Source organism: Platalea leucorodia, assembly GCF_965183815.1.
Source record: "Platalea leucorodia genome assembly, chromosome: 5".
NCBI lineage: Eukaryota > Metazoa > Chordata > Aves > Pelecaniformes > Threskiornithidae > Platalea > Platalea leucorodia.
Window position 1 is genome coordinate 67,610,594 of NC_138827.1, and position 27,101 is coordinate 67,637,694.

Below are 27,101 nucleotides of genomic sequence, written 5' to 3' on the forward strand. Positions count from 1 at the left end.
TCGCCCACCCGCCCCGTCGATGGGAAAGGAGGAGCCTGGGCCGGCGGCGCGCAGGCGGGGGGGGGCGCGGGCAGGAACTTCGGCGGGGCTGAGTCTGCGGCGCCGGGACGGCATCGAGGGAAGCCCCGGGCAGCCGGCGGCGGCGGCGGCGGCAGCCTACTGCAGAGTACGTGCGGGACGGCCGGGGGCCGCGGGGCCGGGGAGCCGGGGCAGCCCGGTCCGGGCCCGGCGGGGGACGGCCGGAAGAGCGGGCGGGTCGTGCGTGGGTGATTCCCGGAGAAATCCGGCGCGGGGGGGGGACGGGGACGCGGGAGTGGGCGGAAAGTACAGGAACGTCCCTGCCGTGTCTGCTGCCGCGGGGGGGCCACGGGGCGGGGGCGGCGGGGCGGGACGGACGGACGGGACGGGACGGGACGGGACGGGCGGGGGCGGCGCCCCGGCGGCGGGCTGCCGGCCCTGCGCGGGGGTACGAGGGGGGGGCGGCGCTGTGGTACTGGCCGCCCCCCCCCCTCCCCGGCAGCGCGGTGCCGTGCCCCTCGGCGGCCTCTCCCCCCCGCCGTCCCCCGCGCAGTGGTTCCCCCCCGCCGCCCCGCCGCCGCCGGTGGGACGCGCGGGGCTGTGCGGGCCCGCGGGCGCCGCCGGCCGGGCCGGGCCGGGCCGGGCCGGGCCGGGGGGAGGCCGCCCCGGCTGTCCGCCTCCCGGGCACCCGCGCCCCTCGGGGTCACCTTTACGGAGAAGCGCTCCTGTCAGCGGGCTCGGCGGCTGCCAGCTTGGTGTCGGGGGCTGAGCCTCGGTTCCCTCGGCGTCGGCTGCGTTCCGCGGCCTGCCCGGGGCCGGCGGCGGCCGGGGAGCGGCTGGCATGCGGGGCGGTAGGTCACCCTCCCCGGGCCGGGCCGGCCCGGGCCGCGCCGGGGTGGGACCCAGCACCGAGCGGGTGGGAATCGTGAAGTATTTGGGCTCTCCCTTCTTTATTTAATCCTTACGCCATGGTTTTTTGCACGTTTCAAGTTTCTTATTAGTTGCGGCGAGATACGCATCTGTATTTGAATGTGAAACTCACTTAATAGGTTGTATTTTGGCACCTCTCAGAGCTAGACAAGACTATTTAATTTGCTAAGTCGCTTCTGCAGCTACATGTAATTTTCTTCTCCTGCTAAAAGTCCTTTGGAAACGCTGCAAAAATGTAATGAATATGCAAAGCAGCCATCTCTCGCATCCAAATCCGGTTTGTCTTCAGAGACTTTTCAAAACGCCCAAAGTGATCAAGATATATTATGAAATAATCACTTTTGCCTAAAATACAGGAATGTGATGTTTCGCACTTTCCCCTTGTGCGTATTCCTAATTTAATTGGTGACAGCTCAAATATAATTCACCTGAAATAAAAGTCTCTGAAAATCAGTTAGGGTTGCTCCATCGCTCTTACTTCTAGCGCAGCCCTAAAAAGCAGGAAAACTGCTGGCAAAGTCCTTGCCCCGTGCTTACGTCCCACAACTCCCGAGTTTTCCTTCTCCCAATACTTCACCCACATCCACCAGCTGCTTGCTGCAGCCGCGTTATCTTCCTGCCACCTCCGGGAAACAGCTTTGAACTCAGACCAGGCAGAATGGGAAGAAACGGGTGTTTTCCTGCGGTTAAAGGTGTTGAGCTGGGCTGCTGCCACCGCTGCTTGTCTTGAGGGAGGGAGCCGGTTGCAGGAACAGGTTGTGACGCCTGCACTGATTGTTTGCAAATATTTAGTAGTGCTGTCTGTGTCTTTGTGGTTTTTGTTGTCCTTTTTCCTAGGAGTTATGTTTGTGGTCAGAGTTAAGGTGACATCCAGCGCTTGGAGAGGAGGGCATGGCGTATGGGGTGATAGGCTGTGGATGTGAACGAGGTAATGAGAATGCATGGTTGTGGCTTACAAAGGCCGAGTGAAAAATCTGACTTGTCATTTCCTCGTTCTTCCGTGGCTGTAACAGTATGCAACCTTGCATGTATTTTAAACAGCTTTTTCTGTTATGGGGAATTTCCTAGCTTCTTTCTTTGTTCTGTATGTGAAAAATGTAAAAGACAGCTGCCCTTCCCTGTGTGTTCCCACACTGCTTACTGGTATGGACGATGAGCAAAGAAGGGGGAGAAGGAGCAGCTCAACTGCCATCGCTGTGTTCATTTATTCCTGTAGACCTTCCCATGCCAGCTTTGCGTTCCCGCCTTTTGCCGTAAGAGGGTTTGCAGTTGGCCATACCTTAGAAGATCTACTTGCTTGCTCCTAAGGCAGCAGATCGTTCTGGTTAGCTTCTTAGGGTTTGCCACAGGACGTTACCAGGCTGTTATCCTGAACCAGGTTTGTTTGGGATCACAGATTAGAAAGCCTAAGAGTTATCGAGCAGGCTGTGGAAGAGGGGGAACGCGCACGGTGCCCCAGGGTCCTGCCCAAGGTGCTCTCCCTGGTGAGGAGTGCACACAAGTCTCCTGGCCGTGAGCTCGCCTTGCGTCTTCTCGTTGTGTAATCTCTTCTCGAGCTTGCCTTTTGCCCCAAAAGCGCCGTCCCTGCTGCACTAAGAGAGGAGAACAGCAGTGGCGGAAAGCAGTACGTTACGTCTCCTAGATGCAATTTAAAGGTCACCTGAAAGATGCGTGGCACTGAGACTTGAGTGGGTGCGCTACGGCTTTGCCATAGCCGGAGAGGTAAGCAGAGCCAGGCAGCAACAGCAGCGCCATGGGTCCTTTGGGTTAACGGTCTCTTCTGATTCCAGCGGCGCTGCGCTGCTTTCCCGGCAAACCGTGTTCGTTGCTTGTCCTCCTCCTAAGCCTCGTCTTGCTCCTCCAGGTCGACTAGCTTACCTGCTTCCCTGGCTTTGTAGGCTGTGAGCTGAGCCGAACCAGTGGAGCGGACCGGTAATGTCGGGAAAAGCAGCGTGGCTGGCGGTGTGGTGAAGCTGTCTCAGAGAGGGGAGGGAGCCTTCCCCTTATAAAAGCTTAGAAATACTTGGGATGTTGTTGAGGTGAGTGCAGAAGGAACTCAGTTTAATGAGAGGAGAAAAGAGGTCAAAAGGAAGAGTGTTTGAAAAATGTCTTCTCTGCAGAAATTGGTAGCAATCTTAAATGGAAAATTTGCGTGGCCCTCTCAGGAGTTGCTGTACTAAATTTGAAAAACAGAATTGGTCTTTAAAGTACAAAACAAAGGGACTTCAGTCTTGCTTTAAATGCAAATCTCAACGCAGTCTGAACTGTGGACTCGCTACTGACGCCTCCATAGTACATATTAATCCAGTTTTACCTGTCATGAGGAGATTTGTTGATTAGAAGCCTCTAGGTAAAGGCTGCTCGTGGACTGTTGCTGCTCTTCCAGCCTGTGGGCTGGAAAAATGAGCTCCATGCCTTGCCTGGAGCTCTTGGGCTGTGTGTAATTTCACTGCCACCGTCCTCCCAGGATGCAATTTAGCTCTCTGCACAAAGTCCATTTATGTAGATTTATGTAGATTTTTTGTGAAGATGGATGACTTTCAGAGCAAACGGGTATTCTTGTAACAGTTACATAAGTTAATTTGTGGTATTGATGGTAGAAAGTCAACATCATTTGAAATGGGAGGGTAGGAACGGTTTAGTGAAATGTCACTAAACCATAAGCTGTTAGTTTTGTTTGTCTTGTCAAACTTTGTATAGAATGGGAGGATTTTTCTAGGAACTTCTGTGAAGTAATGACAGTTCTTAAAATACTGAATTATGTACCATTTAAAGGATTAAGTGATTTTCCTCATTTTCCTTGTCGCCACTCACATCTTTGAATGTAGACAGTACTTAATTGTTTTTCTGCAATTAACTATTTTTGAGAGCTAAACTGTATTTCTAAAACACGTAGCTCTTAAATGTTTCCAGTTCCACCCTGAGTTGCAAAGAGTGTAGTTTATTAGCTCGTGAGCTCACCAGCAGCTCCTTGGGGCGGCTGCTCAGATCTAGATGGCTATTGCTGCCCATTCTGTTTTACAAACACCAGCGTACAAAGAATGATATGTGCAGCTGGCGGTTTTGTTTTTTTGTCATTTTTGCTTTTATCCAGGGCTTTTCTTCCTGAAGGGATTGTTTGTAGGTATCCTGTTCCTGCCACATACATTTTCATAAAATTTCTGTTGGCCTCCTAGCTTTATTTTTCTCTAGTAGAGTTTAATCAAAGGTTTGTAGCAAAAGCCTGATCTTTCAGATGCCTCCCGAATAGAAGTTGAGTTCCATTTGTTACATCTGTACAGTTATTTTGAGTTGCCGAAGAAAAAAAGCGCATATTGTAAAAAAAAAAAAAAAAAAAAGCATAGTAAAAATAATTTCTGCCGTAGTTTTACTTTTCGTTACCAGTCTCCCTGTGCCTCAAAGCATACATATATTCTTGCATTGGAGTTTTGGCGGGAGGGGAGATTGCACGTTATTAACACAGTTTCCCCCCCCAGCGTGTGCAAATCGTGCTGATTTTTAGGTTACTACTGTGTGTTTTTTAAAGTGCAATGTGATAGTAGAGCCAGAGTAATGTTAGCAGACCAGCTCCATGTTTTAGTTCTGTTACTTTCCCAACCAACTATAAATTACATGCTTTAGACCTTATTGATTGGGGGTTTAGCTTAATACAGTAATACTGGAAATTACCCACTTGTAGTTGTGAAAGCCATCGTAGAGTGAAGAGGGGGGGTGTGTGTAAGAACTTAGAATTCTCTGAAGAGTTCATTATTTGCGGGATAACTGTGGATAACGGGTTTTATGAAGTTGAAACTTGTGCAGATGTTTTTTCTGCAGCCATAAGGGTAGAATACTGCTGCAATTTGTCTGTTGGGAGCCCTTAGAGCGCAGTTGCTGCATTGCTGAATGGTATTTCATGTCGTAAGTATCAATGACATGCAGGCCTGTTAGCAAATGGAACGGGCAGGTGAATTCAAAATAACATTTTTAAATTATATGTGTTGGAATCCGTCAGTATTTTTGCTTTGTCTGCGGATGTTGCTGCCATAATTAAGATCGGCAGAGGCATTTAGATCCTTTTTATGTGAAATGGGGAAAACTGTAGAAGTACTCGGTTCTGAAACACCCTTTTGCTGATCCAGTTTCATTAATCCTCTGGGGTTCTGTGAAGCAATTTTCTTCTTTGCTTTCCTTCTACGGTCTTCCACACTGCTATGGGGGGGAAATGATTTGAGTTAAGGAGAATCGAAACTAATGAGCTTTTTTTCTTTGGGGGATCAAGTAATTCAGTAATTCGGAGTGTTTTGTGATCATTTTGATCTGAAGATACAAAAGAGAGTCAAGGAGAAGCAGTGAGCAATATTGAATGACGTTCTTGGGAACAAACATGAAGTGGGAATGCTGAAAACAAGCTGGCTTCGTGTTTGAATCATCTTTTTTGTAGGTGCATCGCAACTATCTGTTGATTTGTTTTTTCACAAATGTTTCCATTAAGTTGTCAAAAAATAGAGCTATCGCCCCTTTTTTCATTTCCATACGTGTTCTTGTAATGAGAGAAAGAAATCCTGCCCTCACGGTTGACGGCCTTACGGAAGGATGGGCGGTGGGGGGAATGCATCTGGACGTCGGCGTTCTGGTGCTCATCTTCTCCCTGTTTTTACTGTTTGCAGGTTCTGTCGTCCGTGATGGCGTCAGCTCTACCCAGAACCCTTGGGGAATTGCAGCTGTATCGAATACTACAAAAAGCAAATCTCTTATTCTACTTCGATGCCTTCATTCAGCAGGGTGGCGATGATGTCCAGCAGCTCTGTGAAGCAGGTGAAGAGGAGTTTTTGGAGATAATGGCTCTGGTAGGCATGGCTAGCAAGCCGCTTCATGTCCGAAGGCTGCAGAAGGCTTTGAGGGACTGGGTCACAAACCCTGGTCTTTTTAACCAGCCTCTCACCTCCTTACCGGTCAGCAGCATTCCAATATATAAGCTGCCGGAAGGGTCTCCTGCGTGGCTGGGAATATCCTGCAGCAGTTACGAAAGGAACAGCAGCACCAGAGAGCCTCACTTGAAGATTCCAAAATGTGCTGCCACAACGTGCGTGCAAAGCGTGGGCGCAAGCAAATCCGATGTGGTGGGGAACTTATCGCTGCAGAGCGGCAGTGAACCGAGACTCTGGCAAGGACACCACACCACAGAGAGCGAACATAGTCTTTCCCCAGCTGACCTTGGCTCTCCAGCTTCACCAAAGGAAAACAGTGAGACCCTGGATGCCGCCGCCGCTCTGTCAGTTGCTGAATGCGTAGAACGTATGGTTCCCTCCCTGCCCAAAAGTGACTCGAATGAAGTCAAGGAGTTACTGAAAACAAATAAGAAACTGGCAAAGATGATTGGTCACATCTTTGAGATGAGTGACGAGGACCCTCACAAGGAGGAGGAGATCAGGAAGTACAGTGCAATATACGGCAGATTTGACTCGAAAAGAAAGGATGGCAAGCACCTCACCCTCCACGAGGTAAAACACCTTGAGCGACAGTGGGCTTCCTCCCCTATTCCTACACCTTTTATGAGATGCTGTTTACAGGGTACACTTTTTGTACGGGCACTTCTCACCGAGTGACGAGAGTTGTGTGTCCTACAGGAGCCGTAGGCAGTCCTGCCCTGGGACAGAAATCTTGAGTACAGTAGAAGTACTCTTTCTTGGGTGGCTGTGTGCATGCGTGCACTGATGACTTCAACTTGGTGTCATCAGACTGCTCGATCACTGGTGCAGCCTGTCAGACAGAGGTTTTAAACAGTTTGGCACTGAAATAGCAAGGCAGCATTGCACTGAGCGTGGCCCTTGGGTTTCTAGGCATTTGGCATGTTCTTAAAGCGGTCCTGTCTTGATATTCCCTTGCAGCTTTGAGAGTTGATTGGTGGTTTGGAAGATGAGTAACTAAGTCACTTGTGTCTGGTAACAGGATCACCTGGCTTGGTTACTACCCTCTGCTGTCTTCCCTCATGTTGAGACCCTGCTCTGTAGCTTGTGCCTTTGAGGTAAAAAGGATTCTGCTGATGAGGTCTCCAAAGCCGGTGGGGTAGGATTTTTTTTGTGTTTGAGTTAGGATGAAGCTTAATGATGCAACCTGTGGGGGTCTTTGGGCACAGTGGTCTTAGGCTGGACAAGTGAAGTGCAGACTATGTGAGGAGGAAGGGAAAGGACCGTCTCCGGTATTGATGGGTGGCTGTAATTTGAAGGTTTGGCCTTTAATACCTGCACAGCATCTGTTCCATCTCATCCTTAAAAGTCCATGCGGGCCTCCTTTGCTTCTCTTCTGGCATTCTTGAGGCTTTCACTGCATATGTTGTAACGCAATAGGTGTGTCTGTGTGGGGAATAAGTTTCCTAGTGCCAAAGTACAGTACAAGAGGAGAACAAACATTAATTCAAAGCAGTGCCAAAACGCTGTTGATATGAATGCTGCATCAGCATTTTCACAGTTAACAGTGATTGCAAAATTTCAGTTGGATTTAAAATTTGGCATGTAAGGCTTAGCTCCCAAAAGGAAAGGCAATGTTTATGTTACAGGAGTGCCAAAAACACTGTACTGGCTTTAGCCTTTTTTCGCTTCAAGAAGAAGTTTTGTAGGTGTGTGATCCATAGTGTAAGACTAGGTTCTCTTTATGCTTCTGAGTAGAAGGGCAGAAGGAAACAAGGCGTATTTCTTTACATTTTTGTTTATGTATTTACATTTATAAGGCAACTGCACATCATCAGCAGTGACTTCACTGGGGCTTTTACTGCAGACTGGGGAGACGCTTCCAAGGGAACTTGTCAGTAGTCAGCCGCATTTCTACCACACAGTTTTAGTTGTGCAGTTTTCACTTATGTGCTCTGTGGCTTCATGTTGAACACTTACAATCTATGAATTCATCCAGTGTGCAAGAACAGATCTTGTCTTACTCCCCTGACCCTGCGGAAGTCTCTCGTGTAACAGAGCAAGTTGTGTATGAGATGGAGGCAGGATCTGAAAGGATTAATTGTATAGATTCCCTGTGCACGTTGCTGCAGAGTCAGGATTCAGTGAAAGGGGGTTCTCCCCACATGAGGATGAAGGCAGTCAAGGTGTACAACGTGTGCAGCTGTGCGCTTTTGCAATCTCTCTCTGGGGTAGCATCTGCAGAAAATACTCTGAAATCTGGGCAGACTTCTCGTAGGATAATTTCCTGGCATCCAGCAGTGTAATGGGAGGTGGGAGCCAGGGGCAGCTTTTGTGTCAGGCATGTGGTAGGCTCAGGAGTGGTTCTGCGAAGCTGGAGGAATGAATAGTGGGGTGGTAGTTTGAAGGAGCAGAGTAGCAAAGAACGGGAAGAAAGGACGACTGCTCTGCCTTGTTAATTTTTTTTAGTACTGCACTCCAGATCTTTACTACATCATTGTAAAACCATGTTTAAAAATGGAATGAGAGCATGGTTTGGCTTTAGGAAATATTTCTATTGCTATTATGATTAAGGGCACAAGATCAAAGGAGTATGTGGTTGACTTATGCCTCACTTACGCATGTGGGGCCTCGCTGAACTTGATGGGAACTGCACACATGCAAGCAAGAATTTGCTCATAATTGGTTTACTGTTTGCTTAAAGAGGCCGGATTTCACAAAGTTTTGTCCTGAACAGTTTTCTCTCCATTTCCATTTTAAAGCAGAAAATATACAATTAGTAGCAATGAGACCTTTGGGTTTTTTTTGTTTAAAATCTGCTAAACCAGAGTTTGCCTTTTGTAAATTCAACTTCAATGGATTTTTGTTTTTGATGGCTTAAACAATTTGCTGCTCAGAAGGAAGGACCTTAAACAACCAGGGAGGTAAGTTTCTGCTTGTCCACAGACTGTGTTTCTGCACGTGTTAATACATTCCAAGGCTGTCATTCTGCCTCGCAGTTCAAGGTTTCTTCTTGCAGCTGGCAATGAACAGCTGAATAAACTTCACTATGAATTTAAAAAGTTTAAGCAGTGGTTAGCTGCTTAATGTAAAGATCAGGGTGTATCTGGCTCCTCAAGTGGAGTGGAGTTGCGTGCAAATTAAACTCAAACTTGATGGAATTATTAGTGGCGAATTAGTGAGAATATTCTCTGTTGCAGTATGACCGCTGGAGTGTCTCAGAGGGCTTGAGCAGCCATTAGAGGCCAGCGATAGCTGCAGACACTGAGCTGGTTTGGAAGGGTGTGCTGTTGGTAGGATTATCTGCGTAAGGCACTGATCTAGCATAAAATCTGATGCAGAATCTTTCAGAGACGTTCCAAAACTAATAAACATGCTGTCCTTAATCCATCCCACTGTCTCGGTATTACACAGCTTTTCAAGCATGGGGAGTGCTTTATGTTTAAAGTTGGACTGGAGGAGGGATGAGTAGGAGGCATACCCTTGGACTTGGTGACCTGTGTGTGTTTGAGTCAGATTTGTAATTTGCGTGCTAGTATTTCAGTGCTTGTCTAGGTACCTATAAAACAAAACCAAAAAAAATCCTGTTTAATAGTGTGAGAAACAGGAATAAGAAGTGCAAGTAAATTTTGTCTAGCTTGGTCTCTTCCTTTTCTTTTGCTGACTCACTAAAACAGCAGGGCTTGGTATTTAATTATGTGTTTTTTAGTGGGGGAATCTGTGAACCCCATCAGATGGGAATATACCCATCCCTCTCCACAGAGCCTGTATGGTTATGTGCTGCTCCATACCATTAAGCCTTCCAGCAAACAGAATCTTTATTTTTAGGCACGCAACACTTTCTGTCTGCAGTATTATGCCTCCTGAAAAGGCAGGAAGCCATGATGCACTTCAATTCAGTAAGTCTGGATGTGACCTGAAAGAAGAAACCAGGAAAAACAAACAAACAAACATTTGGCTTTTCTCATATATTAGGATAAACAGCATTTGCCTATGACTACCCAAAGTGTTTTCAGTCATTTCAGCTCTTTGCAACCTTTCAACACTTTATTGAGGGATAAAAAACTATCTCAAATTATTTTGTAAGCATTAGCCATATTATTCATCCTCAGCAAAGTAATAGGTATCACCATTACAGAAATTAGTGGCTGCTTCGGATAGTAATTCTTTTCATCAGTGCTGTATTAATCTTTTATTTCTGTATCTCCCCCCCCCCCCCCCCCCGTGTTTTTTGTGAAAAGACAGACGTTGTAGAACATCTGTTCCTGTCTAAGGGATAATAGTTTGTTATTTTAGTTCATTGTATTGTAGGAACATAGTAACCTAGAGATGTTTCACAGCTTAAACCTAAACTTCCCACCCTTGTACATCTGATCTCTGTGAGATTTTTTTTTTTTGTCTCTACAGAGACTAAAGGATCAGGCAACATATCTAGTTCGCCTGTTAAAGACATGTTTGCACTCTGATTAGCATTCAGGTGTCGCAGGAAATGCCCTACTCGGACCAGAGGCTTTAATGCTAAACACAGGAAAAAATGTTTATGAAATATTAGGAACAGCAGTTCTGTGTGAGGTTTTACCAGAAATACTGCATGGGTACAGGCCGCTGAGAGATTCCCAGCCCCGCTGATACATGTTTTTGTTTTTTCAACCTCCCTGGAGAGCAAGTGTTGCGTTAGGGAAAATACATTTTTTTTCTAATTTGGATGACATCAAGCACTGCGACGAAGGACGGCATGGTTGTGTGTTGCTCATGTCTTGTGACAGCTTCCATCCTTCGGGGATGGAGCGCGCGGTGTTTCGGGCGAGTTGCTGGCCTCTGCGATTTCATTCCCCAGTAACGTTCTGCAGCGTGGTAGACAGCGGGGCGACGGAGCGAGTTTCTTCGCCTTCTCCCAAGAGGCGCCATTTAACTGCGGACCCGCTGGTCTGGCCTCAGCTTCACCTTCTGTCGGCTTCCGTGAAAAGCGCTTCTTGCACGAGCGGTGCTGTCGGTGTCTGAGGTCAGACGCGTGCGGTCCTGCCCGTCCCCAGCCACAGAACCCTGCGCGCCGAGCCGCGGCTGCGTTTCGCGCTGCCAGATCAAGGGCTGGGGACGGCACATCTGAGTCTGTCACGAATATGCTGACGGTGCTGTGGAAAACCTAGCGGCTTTGTAATATTCACTAGCCTGAGACAGATACAGAACATGCTGTTGACGGTAGCAGCAAAGCAGCTGTGCTCGTTTGCGAGAAGCCAAGCCCATTCAAAGCAGCTTCATTTCTAGAAATAAAAGAGAAGAAGAGTTGTGGATGCTCTGGGGAAAAAAACACCTGTAGTATTCGGTTGGCCTTTTGCTCTTATGCCTCATTGCGAGTGCTGGCTGTTCTTCAGCTGAGGAAGAAGTGAAAATGTCTCTTCAGCCCCTGCTTGCTGTGGAAGGAGCAGGGAATCTCCTCTCCAGCATCTCAGTTTCAGCGTGTCTTGATCTGTTGATAATTTTGCTGTTCGTCCACGCTGTTGACCGTAGGCTTTTCAGACAGCAGTATTGTTAAGCTGGTATAATTCATGACAGTATCCCCACTGCTTCTGCTGAAGAGCATTGTGAAACCATTTTGAGCCTTAACTTAAGGCTCCCCCCCCCTTCTTTATGAAACTATTGCCAGCAGCAGAGGCACTAGAAATGTGTCCCGGCAGGCTCAGGAAAACATCCTTGAAACAAGTTACATTTGATTCATGTCTGAAGATAGTCTTCACAAACACGAGGGTGAGAAACATAGCTAAAAAAAGTTTAATCGTTTCTTAAACCATCACCTTCTACAGAATTTATGCTGTATTCACCAGGGAAAGCCATCTGTACCCACACTGTCAGTTCCCCCCCCCCCCCCAAGTCCTGGGCATATTGCTTTTATAAAAATAGTATTCTCTGTAAACCAGGCTTTGGGAGCCAAACACTGTGAACATTCAGAGCTACTGTTTTATACTGAGATTTAATTAATGCTGGAATGAGGCACAAGCAGTGCACGTTGACAGAGTCTTACAATAACGTTTTACTTTAAAGGACATTAAATGCTACATTTATATCTTTTTCTCTTCCCAGAGGCTTACCTGGCTTAGTAGAGGTATAAATAAACTGAAGAAACCTTCCAGGGTTTAGTATACAATTATAGGTAATTTTACTTGCAATTGAAATTTTTTATTATTTCAGAAGAACAGGTACTTTTACAAGCACAATGGGTGAAAGTATGCAAAATCACAAATCCCTGTTTTTGTGTTTAATTTCCAGCTAACAGTTAATGAAGCAGCCGCTCAGCTGTGTGTAAAAGATAACGCGTTGTTGACCAGGAGAGATGAACTCTTCGCACTAGCTCGGCAAATCTCTCGAGAAGTTACATACAAGTATACTTACAGGACCACCAAGTAAGGTTTTAATTAACTCAAAGGACCTTTACTTTCAGGGAACTAATCAATCTGATAGCATTTCTTTTGAAGCACTAGAGACACTTTCTTCTTGCTCTCCAGCTAGCAAAGTGCTCTTCTGAGGAGGGTAGGAAAATGCTGTTTAAGTCGTGAAGCTTTCAAACTGCTAAGATTTAGCTGTCTTGAGTTACCTTTTTTATTTGCTCTCTAGTTTTCCAGATTTTGCAATGATAGTGCATGTTGAGAGGCATCTGAGAGGCTGGCATTTCAAGTATTTGAGGTATTTGTGTATTCCAAGGTTAATGTAAATAGGCAGAGTAGCCAAAGCTGTTTAATGTATTAGTTATTTTTTTTTCCATATACAGATTTGGCTTGTTAGTTTCCAGGGAATGAAAAAGATAAGGTCATAGGGAGTGGCTTACAAACTTGCTTTAAAGGAACTGAAGCTGAGCCCTAATTTCAGTTGTTACTGTTCTGTTAAATGAACTGCTGTTATGAAACAGTAACAAAGGCTTAACAGCTTTTAAATACAATTAAAACTTTAGAATTAATAAATATGATTGAAAGTCTAGATACTTCCTATATGTTATTTTTAAACGTTAACTCCCTCATGTGCAATGCAATATCCTTTCAAAATATGTTTTCCTACACTTCTAGGAGTTTTTTATGGTTTGCCTTTGCTCCCCTTTCTTCCATAGTGATTAATGTAAATATACATCCATTCTGGGTAGACAGTGCCAAAGGCATTTCTGTAATTCTCTGTGCTCAGGTAGCTTTCCTTTCTGATCAGAAGAAGAGTCCATGAGTCTCTTGACACTTTAGAAAGCAACACAAGGCGCTTGTGTTCTTCTATACTTGAGTGACATTTAGTGCTATGTCCAAGTGAATTGGAGGCTTTTTCTGTGCGTGTCACTTGTTCTTGCCTGATTTTTTTTTTTTTTTTTCCTTGACTCGGTATTTCATTATTATTTCTGATGGTCAGGGTTAGTGTGCCGTTTACTGATAGTGTATGTGTCTTCTCTTCTAGATCTAAATGTGGAGAAAGGGATGAGCTGTCACCAAAGAGAATCAAGATAGAGGTACAGTATTGTGACTCCTTTATTTTGACCTATGCATGCTAAAATTCACTTTTGTTTTGAAGGGATCTGTCTTAAGGAAATTTGTCAGAAAAGCATTTGATGATGACAGTTGATGGGTGTGAGAGAGAAAGGGGGGGGGGGGGGAGAACATCACCACTGTCTCTGCAAATGTAAATGCTTGATGGAGAAACCTGTAGGAACAGGGGTAAAGGGTAGGATTTGCTTAATGGTAAAGTTACTCCCAGTGTTTTGCACTCTGAGTGAGTAGCAGGGGGAGGAATGGGACTGACTGGCTTCCTGTGGTGGAATAAGCTCAAGCGCTGTAGGAAATGTCTTCCCATAAGGCCTCCTGCTTTTAAGTCAGTGTGAGGTGCTTAATTCAATTGAGTCAGCTTTTGATCGTATCCAGAATACAGAGTTCTGGATAAGGATTGATGGCGGAATACTAGCCATCTCTGACTATGCTATAATTTATGAAACTGATCATATTGAAAAGTCAAAAGCTAACTAAAAGCTGTATATATCAACACAAATGGTTGTGCCTGCAGATATTAACTTACAGTTTTTTGTAATTAGTTTTGTGTAAAAAGCACATGGATACATGACTAATGTGTACACCTGCACCAGATGTTGCTTAGGGAGATGCTGGCACTTCCTTGTTAGGAGTACAGAAGCAACATATATGTAGTTTACCTTTTTCTTCAGTTACCACTGCTGGAAAGTAAATTTGAGGCCTTTGAAAAAGTCCCTTTTAATAAACATAATAATAAAAAGAAAATTTTAAGTATGTATACCTATATACCTCATAAGAACAGCAGACCTTCCTTTTTTAATTTGTTTTTTAAAACAAATTACTGTTTCACTGTTACATGGGTATCTAATTCATCCTTAGCGTTGTGGGTTTTTTTTATTGTACCGTCTACTCCAAAAGGTGTAGGTTAAATGTGCATTGGAATGTAGGCTAGGCCTGAGCTAGATTTGTATGTGACACAGGTATGAGATATATTCTTTAACTGTAGAGGAAAGTTGCAGCGTATTCTGGAATGCATTTCTCTCGCGTAACTCATTCTGTGATAAATGATGCACCGAATGTAAGGCTTTCATTTTTTTCGGTAGTGCGATGCTTTGTTACCTGTACAAAGGCTTTTTCCTGTGAGGCAAACCCCGGTGAGAGCAGTTCATTTTGAAAAGGCAGTTATGAATAGGTATAGAGGGGTTCATCTTATTTATTTATTAAGTTCCATCAGTCTGTGTACAGTTGTAGTTTGAGTTTATATAATACAAAATATACGTGTGCATTGAGGATTTACTGGTAGCTTTGATAATAAGTTGGTAATGTCATTTACAGGTGTCATGATTTGCTTTGACCTATGCTTGTTCTTCATCCACAAAAAAGAGCAGGGAAAAGCTGCATTAAATTATTTTATCCACCTTCACCATTATCTGCCTTGGTGAACACATTGTAGGATGGTTGCTTGAGTCGCCCCTCTTTTGTCCAATCTAGTCCTAATTTATAAGAACTGGCAGGGAGCTGCCGCTCCTCTGCTTGAAATAGTGTTTCACTGACTACTAGATTTCAGCATTAGGAAGTTTTTCCTTCATTCAGTAATAACTGATGATGAGCAAGTATCTAAAATGACACACGGCAAGGGAGGTGCTTTTTTTCCACAGGATCTTCATTGAAAGAAAAAGTACAATTAAAATCCTGAAAAATACAGGCTGAAACTTTAGGTTTTTTGGAAGGCAGGAAATTTGGACAGCCTTAGGGGACATGCATTCTCTTATTTTCTACATGGTGAAATCTTAAGAGTCTGGAAGGCCTGCTTTCTCTAGACACTTTTTGGTTCAGTAGTTCTAAGAAAGGATGTTTACTGGGTTTTCTTTTTATCTAATATTACCAGTCATATTTAAAATGCTTGTGAAAATTTCATGTCCTAACTGTACAAATGACTATTTCAGAAATGGGAATTTTTTAAAAAATAAGCAATTGAAAATTAAACTAAATGAAATAATCTTTCATTTGATAGCATAGCATTATTAATTATGAAATGACCAGTGTGGTTATCAGCATAAATGTCTTTTTCCTTACAAGTTTGGGAGTCTTCTAAGGAGTAAACCATTACTTCAGTGCATTATAATTCTGAGGTACACTGTAAATCATGGACTTTTCAAAAAAAAAAAAAATTAAAAAAAAATGCAGTATTACACAGTAGATCACTTTTACATGTGGTGGTTTGGATTCTTGGGACTTGCATTTTGCAAAATAAAAAAAAAGGTCCTTTTTTTAGTTACATGTTTGGGGATTTGGGGGGGTGTGTGTTTGTTTTTAGAAAGGTGGGGGTAAAAATGAAAATGGTAGCAAATGCTGGAGATTTTTCCTTCTGTTCTGGGTAAGAATTCCTTACCGTGTTTTTAAAGTTGTAATGCTTCATTGTGGCTCTATTAGCTTACTGTTGAGCTAATATCACGCAGAGGATCTGAACATGGGTGATTTTTTTGTTGTTGTTATAACTAGCTCTGTGGTTTTGTTGTTTTTTTGGTTTTGGTTTTTTTTTTTTTTTTTTTGGTAAAGGTCATTTTGCCTTTCTGTTTTAAGGCTGAACTCTGTATTTTGACTCACCATTCCTTTACCCATTAGTCATTAATGTCTCCGCAAAGCGTGGTCTGAAATACTAGTGCTTGAATTTGGAAAGACTTCACACCCTGTTTGCATAGTGTAAAAGATTACTTAAAAAAAAAAAAAGATGAGTTAATTTCCTGAAATATAATAACACTTAAAAAAACCTCCAGAGAGACTCCGAAGGTCATCTTTGAGCAGAGCTAGCTGAGCTGTGTGTGCAAGCTGCAACATTGCCGGGTTACAGCCACCATTGTAAATCTGTCCTCTTCATGAATATGAAACTCACACAAGCATTACAAAGAAACAATATGCCATGAATTACATCAAATTACCTGTAAAAGCCTTTCTCTTCCCCTGCGAGCTCTCCCCCTCTTATTCGTAGAGTGGGTGGGCGAGCTGTGGGAGTGAAGTGTAGAGAGCAGAAGGGAAAAAATTCCAGGCGAATGACAGACTAAAGGTGTGGAGGGAGTGAAAAAGGGAATGGAGTGAATTGGGATTTGGAAGCAGATTATAAAAAAGGGGTTGTAGTTCCTAAACCTGCTCTGGACAAAGAGCAGGACGGGTGAATAGGGATGGAAATGGCGCATCCTCCTGCAGAGCAGGGATCTCTCCTGCATAGGTGTTGCGGGGCGGGGACACCCCTTACTTTTGTCATCTTCCGTGACTCAGTACCAGCACCGCTCAAAGCGATGAGCTGTTGTGGCACCGGCTTAGAAAGCAAAACAAGTCACAGGTATATCATGCAGAAGTCATGGAGGGAGAGGCTGCTCATCGCTGCTGCTGCTTTGCGTTGGGGTTGACGAGGTTCCCCTTCAGAGTCGGCGCAAACAGCCAAGAGAGCAAAGAAAGAGTTTAAAAAATATTCTTGCTGTCTGTGGTGTAAAGGAATTGTTCCGTGTGTCAGCGTCTCCTTTCAGCTGAACGAGAGGAGTTGGGGAGAGCTTGCAAAAGCTAATTTCACAGGGCTCGGTGGGAGTCGGGGCACAGGCAGGAAGGCCTGAGCGGAGGCTGTGAGGAAGCGTCTTCCCTTGGTGCTGGTACGGGTGGAGGGAGAGGAGAGAAAAGGCCCACCTCCACCATTGCTGAGAAGGTTGAAAAGAAAACCAGTCGAAGTGTGGGATTTGTGTTTTTCACAAAAACAGCAAAAGCAGTAGAAGCTACTGTTTGCATAGGAAAAATGTCATTAGAGGGAGCGAAAAAGCACATGTGGGACTGAGAACATCTGCTGCACGAAGCCGCTTGAAAAACAACCGAGCAGCAGCATGGCAAAACAAAAATGCTGCACGGCATGCAGCAGGGCCTCCTGACCGCGGGGGGAAGAGGCACCGCCAGGCAGACGTGGCGTGGTGCAGAGCAGGTCCTCGCCTGGCCCGGCCTGCTCCTCCTCAGCCCTTACCGGCGAGGAGAGCAGCCAGCGGCGGGGACGGGCTCCAGGAGGGCGATCCAGGACTGCGTCGTCATCCGAGAGTTATCTGCGTGACTGATGGGTGACAGTCACGGCAGCGGGCAGCCGGCCCTGCTTTTAGGAAGCAGCCTTCGGTTTTGTATTGGCAAGCGGTCACAGATACGTTATAAAGAGCTGTGTTACCTGTTTTGTTGCAAAAATAGGATCCTGAGTGATAGGGTTTTGTGTGTTCAGTTTCTCATCCTCCTACACATAATCGTTCTCCTCTCCCAAACAAATTCAGGTCTAACTATGAAAATGGTCAGTGCTCATGGAAATGTGCTGCAAAGCCTTTGTTTCTAGAGGATGAGGTTTTGTGGCAATTTACCTGGTTATGAAATTTTGCATACCTATTATGTTTGTTTTTTCCCTGAGGGAGTATGTTGGGTGGATAAAAGCAATATGCAGTGTTCAGACAGATTTCTTTTTTTTTCCTGAGCATAAAGAACTGCTTTATTGGCATTACGTTGCACTGAGGGTCTGGCCACCTGACGTGGGTCTGACCGCCACTCTGCAGGTCAGCGGGCAGCCTGCCAACAGCATGGACCTTGTAGTCCTTTCCCTGTGTTTTTTCTGGAAGATTGCTTTTCTTGTTCTTGGGCTGTAACCCATTTGTCCAGCTGTTGTCAACAATTTTATTATTTACATGCATGTGCCTCTAGAATCCACAAAGAAAATACACCTAATTTGGCGTACTTCTGATACCTGGGTCTACAGATCCTCAGTGGCAGATGTCACTGTTTTCAGGTTTGGGTCTGTCGTAAGATCTTTAGCTTCCTCTCACATTTTAACAGTCACCTATACTGTGCTTTTGTAAATATTTCTGGATGTTCCTCTATGTTACATGATCTTTCCTTTTATAATGCCGAGCAGGATAAATTTCTCATCTTGAACCTTTGCTTCGATGATTAATTTATTTTAATGGAGTCTGGCAGGCATTCACAGGAACTTTATTTGCTTTATTGGTACATATGCAAGCTGCAAAAAAGATTTGCATGTCATAAGCATTTGAGACTGAAAGAATCATTGAATCATGATTTACCATAATATATCAAGTCTTTGCTACCTACTTTTAAAATGATGATATTTCATTTTGTGAGATTAGTATAGGTTCTGTGTGAAATACGTTGAATTGCAGGAGACTTTGCTCAGTTTCTCAAGGTTAATATATCCTGCTGCTGTGCCTTATTCTTGACTACATATGAACTTGATTTCTTAAGAATCTCCAAAGCTGCTGTATGTAACGAGTGACAGAAACCATAGGCCTAAATCTGCCTGGCAAGGCTGAATGTAAACTAGTTTAATGTCAGTGACAACAGTAGTCTGGATTCACCTGAAACTGTGAGAGATGAGATATGATTGTATGTGTATTCCGCTTTAGATATATAGCAGTTGTTGTAGAGGGGCATGCCGTTGTAGGTTACGTAGCAGTTGTTGTAGAGGAGCTGTGAGTGTTTTATGCACAAGCTTTAAGGAAGGGGATAGCCCAAACATGTAAATTGCAGTCCAGAATTTTCACAGTAGTTCAGGAATGTGTTTGATTGTGGGTTTTTTTTGGGTTTTTTTGGGTTTTTTTTTTGTTTTGGTTTGGTTTTTTTGTTTGTTTGTTTTTGTTTTTCTTTTGAGTATACAGAGAGGATGAAGAAAAATCAATAATATGTCCTTCTTGGTGTTTGGTTTCTTCTTATGCTCAATAGGATGGTTATCCTGATTTCCAGGACACAGTCCAGACGCTCTATCAGCAAGACAAAATGCCACTTGCTTTGGCTAAAGGAAAGAGTGAAGACTCAACAGCTCTTAATTCCCAGGTAAACCAACTACACTACACTGTGAATAATACAGGCCATGTCTTTGTACATTGATTTTGATGTATTGTTTTGATGACTAAAGTAATTACCGTCAATTTTCAAAGGCTACCCAGCTTAGCTGTGATTGCTTCACTCTTAATTTGGGTTCACCTTCTGAAACTGTTCTGACACAGCGCTACAGCTTTACCCTTGTTAATTCCAAGGAGGTAAGATCTAGCGTAGTAGGCTTGAAAATACGTGATTGCCTGTTGGGAGCAAGTAGGGTACTATTGGTACAGTACGTGCCGTGTTACTTGTGTTATTAGCTATAAATGGAAAGTTCAAGTTACTGAGTCTAGAGGAACAGAGTAGGCGATCTTGGAGTCCTCAGTTCTGACATTTCTTCTAAGGAGAAAGGCCAGGATATTTAGGAAATAGTGAACCTCTGGATCTGAGAGGATAAATTGCATTTCTAAATAACATCTAGCCTGGTGGAAGTGCAGTGTTTTCAAGTATCCAGAAAGCTTTTTATAAATAAAGACAGGTTTCCGATTCTTTCTTTGTCTTTTCTGTAGTGTATCCCAGCCTTGAGGCAAAATACGCATCTCCTACTGCCAGTTGTTGCCAAGGAGGGATTTCATGCTAAGTTGCAACAAATTTATTTTGTATAGCTGATTTGGGCAAATGTAATCACCGAATTATCACGTAAGATTACATTTAGGAGTTACACTCCTGTTTTCTGAGACTAGATGTGTTACCCTGTCTTTTACCTTCTATTGCAAAGTAGTGTACAGTCATACAAATCCATTCATTGTGATACATCAAAAAGCAATTATGCTACATGTTCTGATGTCACATAATGATTAAATGAACTTGACTTTTGCAAGCTTATTTTCATCTTATACATGCTTTAAAGTTTTCATTGGTCACTGCTACATAACAATGGACTAGAGAGATTTATTTTAAGCTTAAATGTATCTGCAACTCTACAGGTTTTTCTGTGGTGATCAGAAGCATCATTGCAGTTTACAATTCTGGTTTTGTCCCAATTAAACAACAAAGATGGCATGAGTGAGAAATGTTTTATTCTTTTTAAAAATTATTTTACAGTTCAAAAGTTGTAACATGAGTGACAGAGTAGCAAAGTTAAAGCATACTTAAAAGTAAACTAGTTGAAAATAGTTTCTATTTTTACCTACCTCCCAAGACCAAGCTTGAGCTATCAGCGTTCTTCTGTAGAATCTGATGAGCTATAAGCCAGAATAAGTAAATATCAGCCATGTCATTACCCTGCTGTCAGGGTCATCACTGTGCTGGAGAAGCTCAGATTTTGCTGGTCTGCTATGCTGTCGTTGTATTTGTAAATTGTTGAACTATGCTGAGTAAGCAGACTTTCGTGGGAAGTCAGGGCTTTCATCATCTCCCAAGAAAAGTTAAGTGCTCTGCAATTAATAGGCCTCTGTACTAGTTGAAACAATTACGGCATTACCTGAGAGAGAAATGATTTTTTTCCTATCAATCGTAGATGTCAAGTTTGTATGCTTTCTGTTCTTTTGTTCATTGTGGCTCTTCTAAATCAACTTTCTTGACTTGTGATTTTCTTCTTATTTTTTGCAAGATGCTTATTTACATTCTCGAGAACAAGATTATATTGAAAGTTAGAATTCTCTTGGCATTAAAGTCAATGACAAACATTCAGACGCCATTTCCTCCCACGTTGCACTGCATTGTTTAGTTTCACTCTCTAGAGGTGTATAGGTCTTGTTCTTCTTCTAGACAGACATTTCACACCTTTATCCCCCACAAACATACTGTCATCCTACACTTTCAGAATGGCAGATTTTTAAGCTTGTGTAGTGCTGTTTCCTAAAATAAAGATTCCAAGATGTCTGGTGAAATCTTGGCATAAGTTTTTAGCAGATGTTGCCATTGCTCTTGGAATACTTTGTGAAGACATATATTTGAACAGAGCTAACTGGATAATTAAGACATTATTTTTTGCTTTTCTTGAGATTCTCTTCACGTAACCTGCAGTCCTAAAGTGCAGAAAGCGATTTTTGCGTGTTTTCGAAGAACAGAATTTAATGTTGCATTTCTGCGTGGATGAACTACAGCAGCTTGCATTTTAAGTATTCTTGAGTGACTCAGATGTACAGTATGAAAATCTTTATGGGTGCAAAAATATTTTGTTTGCTTGATAGTTTTGAAGAAACTGTAAAGCACACATCTGTACATATGAGTCAACAAAAACCTTTATCTAGGCTGTTAGTCTTATCATCTGATATTGTTTTTTTCCCTGTGTTTTGACTCGCTATATGTATGTATATAGAGAGAAATTTTTTTTTTGCTTTATTTGCAGTCGGAAAAGGTGATGGCAAAACAGATGGAGTTTCTTTGCAACCAGGCTGCATTAGAGAGACGTCTTTCCACAGGGTGTTACAGACAAAACTCAGAAGAGCACAGCCCCAATGGCATGTCATTAGATAATGCTGATGGACAAGGTATGGTAGCTTCCAGGCACGGCGTTGCTGCCAGCAAATACATTTGATATTATGCAACCTTTGTCAGTGGTGTTATTTATCTAGTGTAGAACACTGAGCACTGAATGGACAAGACAAGATCTCTGCCCTGAAGTGCTTACAGTCGAAATAATGCAATCAGGTGTACAGTCAGATTCTGCTCTGTTACTCTAATGTATCTGGGCAAACTGCTTTCCCTATGGATAACGTGGGGAAGGAAGAAGGTAGGGTGCACTACTATTATCGAGGGCAGAACTTGGCTCTAGCTGTATCCTAAGTTTTGAAAATAGAGCATAATGTTGCATTTCATTTGTGTTCTTGCTTTGTGGAAATTGAAAGTAAAGCAGATAATGTAGTTGGTACCCCTTTTTGTTTACCTGGTTGTGCAGTCTAGGAACAAAACCCGAGGAACTGGCTATGTAAATTACTTAGAACTAAGCAGATTCTAATGATGTTCTTAGTAGCTTGTTATTCTTCAAAAAGCTTACAGTTTTGTGGTTATCTCTTTGATTTACCAACTGGCTATTCCTTAGTTTGAATTAATTTTAGGCATGTTTGTTTTGTTCGAGCGCTTTCTGTTTGGATTTCTTTTTTTACTGTTGTGAAATGAGACAAAATGTTATAAACACAAGAAATACAACCAGAATTTCTTGTATCTGTTTTTTAAGAGCTAGTTTGGGGGGGGGGGGGAGAGAGAAGCAGTAACGGGAGAAACTAAGGGAATCTGTACAAGTAAATGTTAAAACATAGGTTTTCATTTGTGTGTATTGGTCAAGCAATGTGGTACCCAAGTGTACAGGGAGAATTAGGTGTGTGGATCCAGCTCTTCTTGATAGTGCAAGCTTCTTTATACCATTTATCTGTTGTGCAGTGGGAGTGGGAATTTTTAGGATCTCAAGGGGTTTTTTGAGCAGAATAAGAGATTGGGGGGGGGGGGGGAATGGCTGAGTGTCTGTTTGTAGCAGTGCCTGTGGAATAGTCTGCAAAGCAGCATATTTACGTAAGCCTTGTTTTGCTAGCAATCTTCCATGAGCAGCTGGAATTTAGGATGCACTTTTGCTGATAGAATTAGTATGTCTTTAAGTCTCTACCTGTTTTTTAATATTGCTTTGCTTTTAATGCATCAATGTTTCGCTGTCAACAACTTCCAGGTGAAAGACCGCTGAATCTCCGAATGTCAAATCTGCCAAGTAGACAGTTGCAGCACATTTCACTTGATGGAGAGCAGCATGTTGGAAAACCTCTGTGCAGTGACTTGATCCGGCTTTACCCCAGTGGTGAGGCTAAGTCCCAGTCCTCGGGTTAGTGCTGTCCTGTGTAAATTACCCACCATTTCTTACAACGCCTGTGATGAACTTAGTAATACATGATGTCTCCGAGTAGCTGAGCCTGGCATGCTTTGTGTGTAACCTTTTAATTAAGGCTTTGGACAAAACTTCAAGAGGAGTGTTACTTGCTAATCTAGAATCAGATTGACTATTATTTGGGAAAAGCTTAGAGGATGCAGTAACTAGGTTCAGCTGAGCAAGTTCTGGCATGTGCCTGTCCTCAGGGAGCAGTATTGACCCAAACTACTGCTGTTAAATACTTATGTTGCTGTCATTGTAATGCAGTTTTATTATAACATGGTTTCACTTTGTATGAAGGAATCGGACTTTTTTTATAAAAAGACTTTTTATTCTGGTTTATAAGGACCTAGCACTGTTTCTGTACTGTGAACCAAATCATGCAGTAAGTCTTTTGAACTGGGTTTCCCATTCACTGACTTCTGCTCACTGGCAATCTTGTCATTTACCTCTGGCATTGGGAGAAGCTCATTCTAAATTTGATGGAAGACGGCAAGAATCCTTTGTGAAAGCTATATGGATGATTTCAGTTTAATACTCGGTGCACTGAGATAAAGCCAGGAATTCTTGAGACTCTTGCAACTTTAGGAGTAATAATAAAATCCCACCTGAGTGTGGAAGATGCAATGGGCAAGAGGTTATTTGAAAGACAAAATGCAAAAGTAGTTGTTTTGAAGACTGGGCAGAATCTTGCATCTTCCACTTTGGTATGTTGCAATCCTAGCTCACCTTTTTTGCTGTTTGTCCCAATCCCAGTGATAGTTCCCGTAGTGAAATTTCTAGTTGGGGATTTTTACCAGTTCCTTTTCAAAATGCAAGTGAAGAGCGCACCTCCACTAAGCCCTGCTCCCGGAGAGAACTGAAGTAAATCTGTGGTGATTGCTCTGTCATGACTGCGATGTAACTGAGGTGGTTCTAACCCAGCTGGGTTAAAGCCCAGGAGGAGGAGGCAGAATTCATTGCTTCAACTGTTAGTATCCATATGGTTCATGGACCTTTTTCTTGAATTAAGAACAGAATATATTTGTTTCCAAGCAGTGTTTTTAACATCTATCTTTTTTTTTTTTTTTTCCTTTTTCTTAATGCAGAAGGCCTTGGTATTTTAAAGGATTTTCCTCATTCGGCTTTTAACAACATAGAAAGGAAGGTCATAAAAACAGAACCTGAAGACACAAGATAGTCATTCTGCTCTGGAAAACGGTGTCATAGTAAAGAATGAAACTTCACAAGAGAAAATAAAACCAGCCTTAATAACCAGTGTTGCCTCATTCAAATAAGAGATTTCAATAGCCAAAGCCTAAGAACTGGTACAGTAATCTGTGGAAACAGGAAAGCAAGAGACACTGCAAACTAAAACAGTAATACAGGTGGATAAACATTCCTGTAAAAGTGGTTTTATAGCGTGGGAAGATTCACAAATTAATATTGTGGGTCTTCATTATTTAAGAATGTATTATGTATTTGTATAACTTATCAAAGTAAATCTAGATGTCGGGACATGTATTGAGTCCAGTAGATGTGGCTACAGTTCATTTTACTTGAAATTTCAATGTCTACTTTAAGTGTACCTAGCGTAGATATGGTTGTTAAACATTTGAATTAAAAATCCTTGGAGAATTAGGAATGCGAACCTCGTGACACAATTAACAGCAAGTTTGCAACAATATTTGTAGAAAAAAGGAAAATGCATAAAATATTTCATGGTTTAAAATGTTATGTGGATATAGCATTTGATAGACCTAGACCCTGATTCTGTATTATAGCGGACGTACTTGACACTTAACTATCGTTACATCACTTCAATGGTTTCAGCAGCCTTTGTGTAACACACTTCTAGCATAATACCTACCTACAGTTCAGGAGTGTAGAAAATGCCAGTCAGAGTATGGAAGAGTGCATAGGATTGGCTCCCATTTCGTTGGGAAAAACTCTGGTTTGATATACTGTACAATTACTGAAGTCTCATTTGGTAGGAAACCCAGGAGACCAAGTAGCATGGACAGGGCTGCGAAAATTGTGATTCAGACCATTATAACTTCTTGGACTTCTCTGTGGATCTTTAAAAACAAAAACAAAAAAAAAAAAAAAAGAAAAAAAAGCATCCTAGGTGTGGCAAAGATGAAATATGATGCAGGATTTATGCATCGGTGTAAAAGATTGCACTTGATATCCAGAAACCGTAAGATCTTTTGGAGGAGAGAGACGAGGAGTTACGTCTTCAGCATGTGACTCCCTATTAAGTGCTGTCCAGCCCACATGATTCTATGAATATACCGTATACTGCATACAGTATGCCAATACGTTTCTTTATATATGTGATGAATTAACATCTGTATTCTTTATTTATTTGACAGTTTTTATTTTTTGTACATTTTCACTTTTGCAGATGTCATTTTATCTAGGGAGAAATAGTCGGCATATAACTTTGGAATTTACCACGGTGTGTTTGTGTGCATCCGTTTTTCCTCTGCGCAGCTCCCTCAATAAGAGTTGCTTTCCTGCAGTCAAAATAGTTACATGCCTCAGTTTCTGAATACAGTTTTTTGCCTACAAGGTGTTGTGGAGGGGAAAGGGAGGGCTGAAGAAAGTCAGTTACCATGCCAGTAGGTAAACTTCCACGTTCAGGTGTGCACTTCATGTCTGCAGTTTGCTCTGTGTCATAGATGTGTATTAACGATTCAGTCACAGTCTACGTTGTACTGAAACGGTCAGCAAAATGTGAGCTGAAATGTCTACACTGCAGTCTCTTATCACTGTAAACATATCTAATTATTTTATCACTTTTGATTTGTGGAACAAAGCTTTATAGTAGAAACACCAGTAAACAACTTTTTATACTATTAAAATGTTTGTTTTTTAAAAAAAAAATGTTTCTTGAACTGTATGGTACTGTTTCACTTACTGAAGTATCTTACTTTTAAGCAATGGAGTTTGCAGCTTTGCTGTTAGAAATAAGAGATTGAATGTGTAGTTATATTTCCTCTTTCCTGTTGTGTGAGCTAGTGCTACGGATAAGATATTTCTTTGGTTTGTAATGTTAGCCAGTGCCCTGGTTAGTATCCGAGTAGCTTTCATGAGATGCGTATGGAACTTGTTAAAGGACAGCTTAAGGTTGGAACTGTACAGCTTGAGTGGTAGAAGGTGCCAAGCAACAAGACTTTAGAGATGCAGGAAATACGCTGTTTTTTCAACATCTGGCATGATCAAAAGTTGTGTGTGGATCACAGAAGAAGCTCTTAAGCTTGCTGGTCTCTTCGGTTAAAGTGAGAGGAAGGAAAAAGAACCCGCTAAGCAGCACGCTGTTTCAGTTGAGTCCAGAATTTATTTTGTAAACACTAATGTATTAAATTTGCTATAAATTAAAGTATATAACAGTTATATTTTTGAGTTGTAAATACAGTACTTTGTGTCACGACCAGTTGGTTATCTCTAGAATGATATTTCAGTTTATAGTCCAACAGGCCATTTCAGTCTCAATAAGCTGGAAGCAATTTTTTTTACTGGTTTGCAGCTGTATGATTTTTTTTTTTTTTTAACCTGGGGGGGAGGTGGGAGGTACCTTCTGAGATTGCACATACATTTGGTAATAGCAAATATTCAAGCATTGGTCTTTCCGTGACAAAGGTCTTGGTGGCCTCTGGAGTCGCAGGTGAAGGCTTGCCCTCATCTGCTCTTGAAGGGTTGCTAGATTCAGGGTACTCTGGATCAAAGGCCAGCCCTGCAAATGATGCCTGTTCTTATTCACATGTTTATATTGTTGCTTACAAAATAAAATTCACCGTGAGAACTCTTTAGTTTCCCCAGGGTTTTTCCTTCTTTTTTTTTTTTTTTATTGTGTTTTCTAAAAGGAGATGTTAATTTTCTGGGGATAGGGGAGGAGGGAGTAGCTTGAACTGCACCTCTCGCTGGAGGAAGCCTTTTCCTGCTCTTGTGGTTGAATCCTCGTTTATGGGTGGCCTTGTTACCCGCAGAGCCTGCGGGGCTTCAGTGGGCCGGGGCAGAAGGGGAGGAACTAAAACCCAGGCAGGGTCTGCAGCATGGCAGTCTTATTTCACGCCTTCGCCCCCTTCT

General features: G+C 42.8%; 1 protein-coding gene across 6 annotated transcripts; it reads left to right on the forward strand.

The window, feature by feature from the left end:
* On the forward strand, positions 1-26,756 carry NAB1 (NGFI-A binding protein 1). Of its 6 annotated transcripts, none has more exons than XM_082314139.1 (8): positions 1-166; positions 5,598-6,431; positions 12,102-12,235; positions 13,263-13,314; positions 19,076-19,186; positions 21,525-21,666; positions 22,836-22,985; positions 24,119-26,756. In XM_082314139.1, the coding sequence occupies exons 1-8, from the start codon at positions 20-22 to the stop codon at positions 24,208-24,210; spliced, it is 1,662 nt and encodes a 553-aa protein (XP_082170265.1). In that variant the 5' UTR covers positions 1-19; the 3' UTR covers positions 24,211-26,756. The 6 variants fall into 6 exon arrangements, with proteins under 6 accessions (XP_082170265.1, XP_082170266.1, XP_082170268.1 ...); XM_082314140.1 differs by having other exon boundaries at positions 24,122-26,756; XM_082314142.1 differs by having other exon boundaries at positions 24,333-26,756.
* The last annotated feature ends 345 nt before the right edge of the window (positions 26,757-27,101 follow it).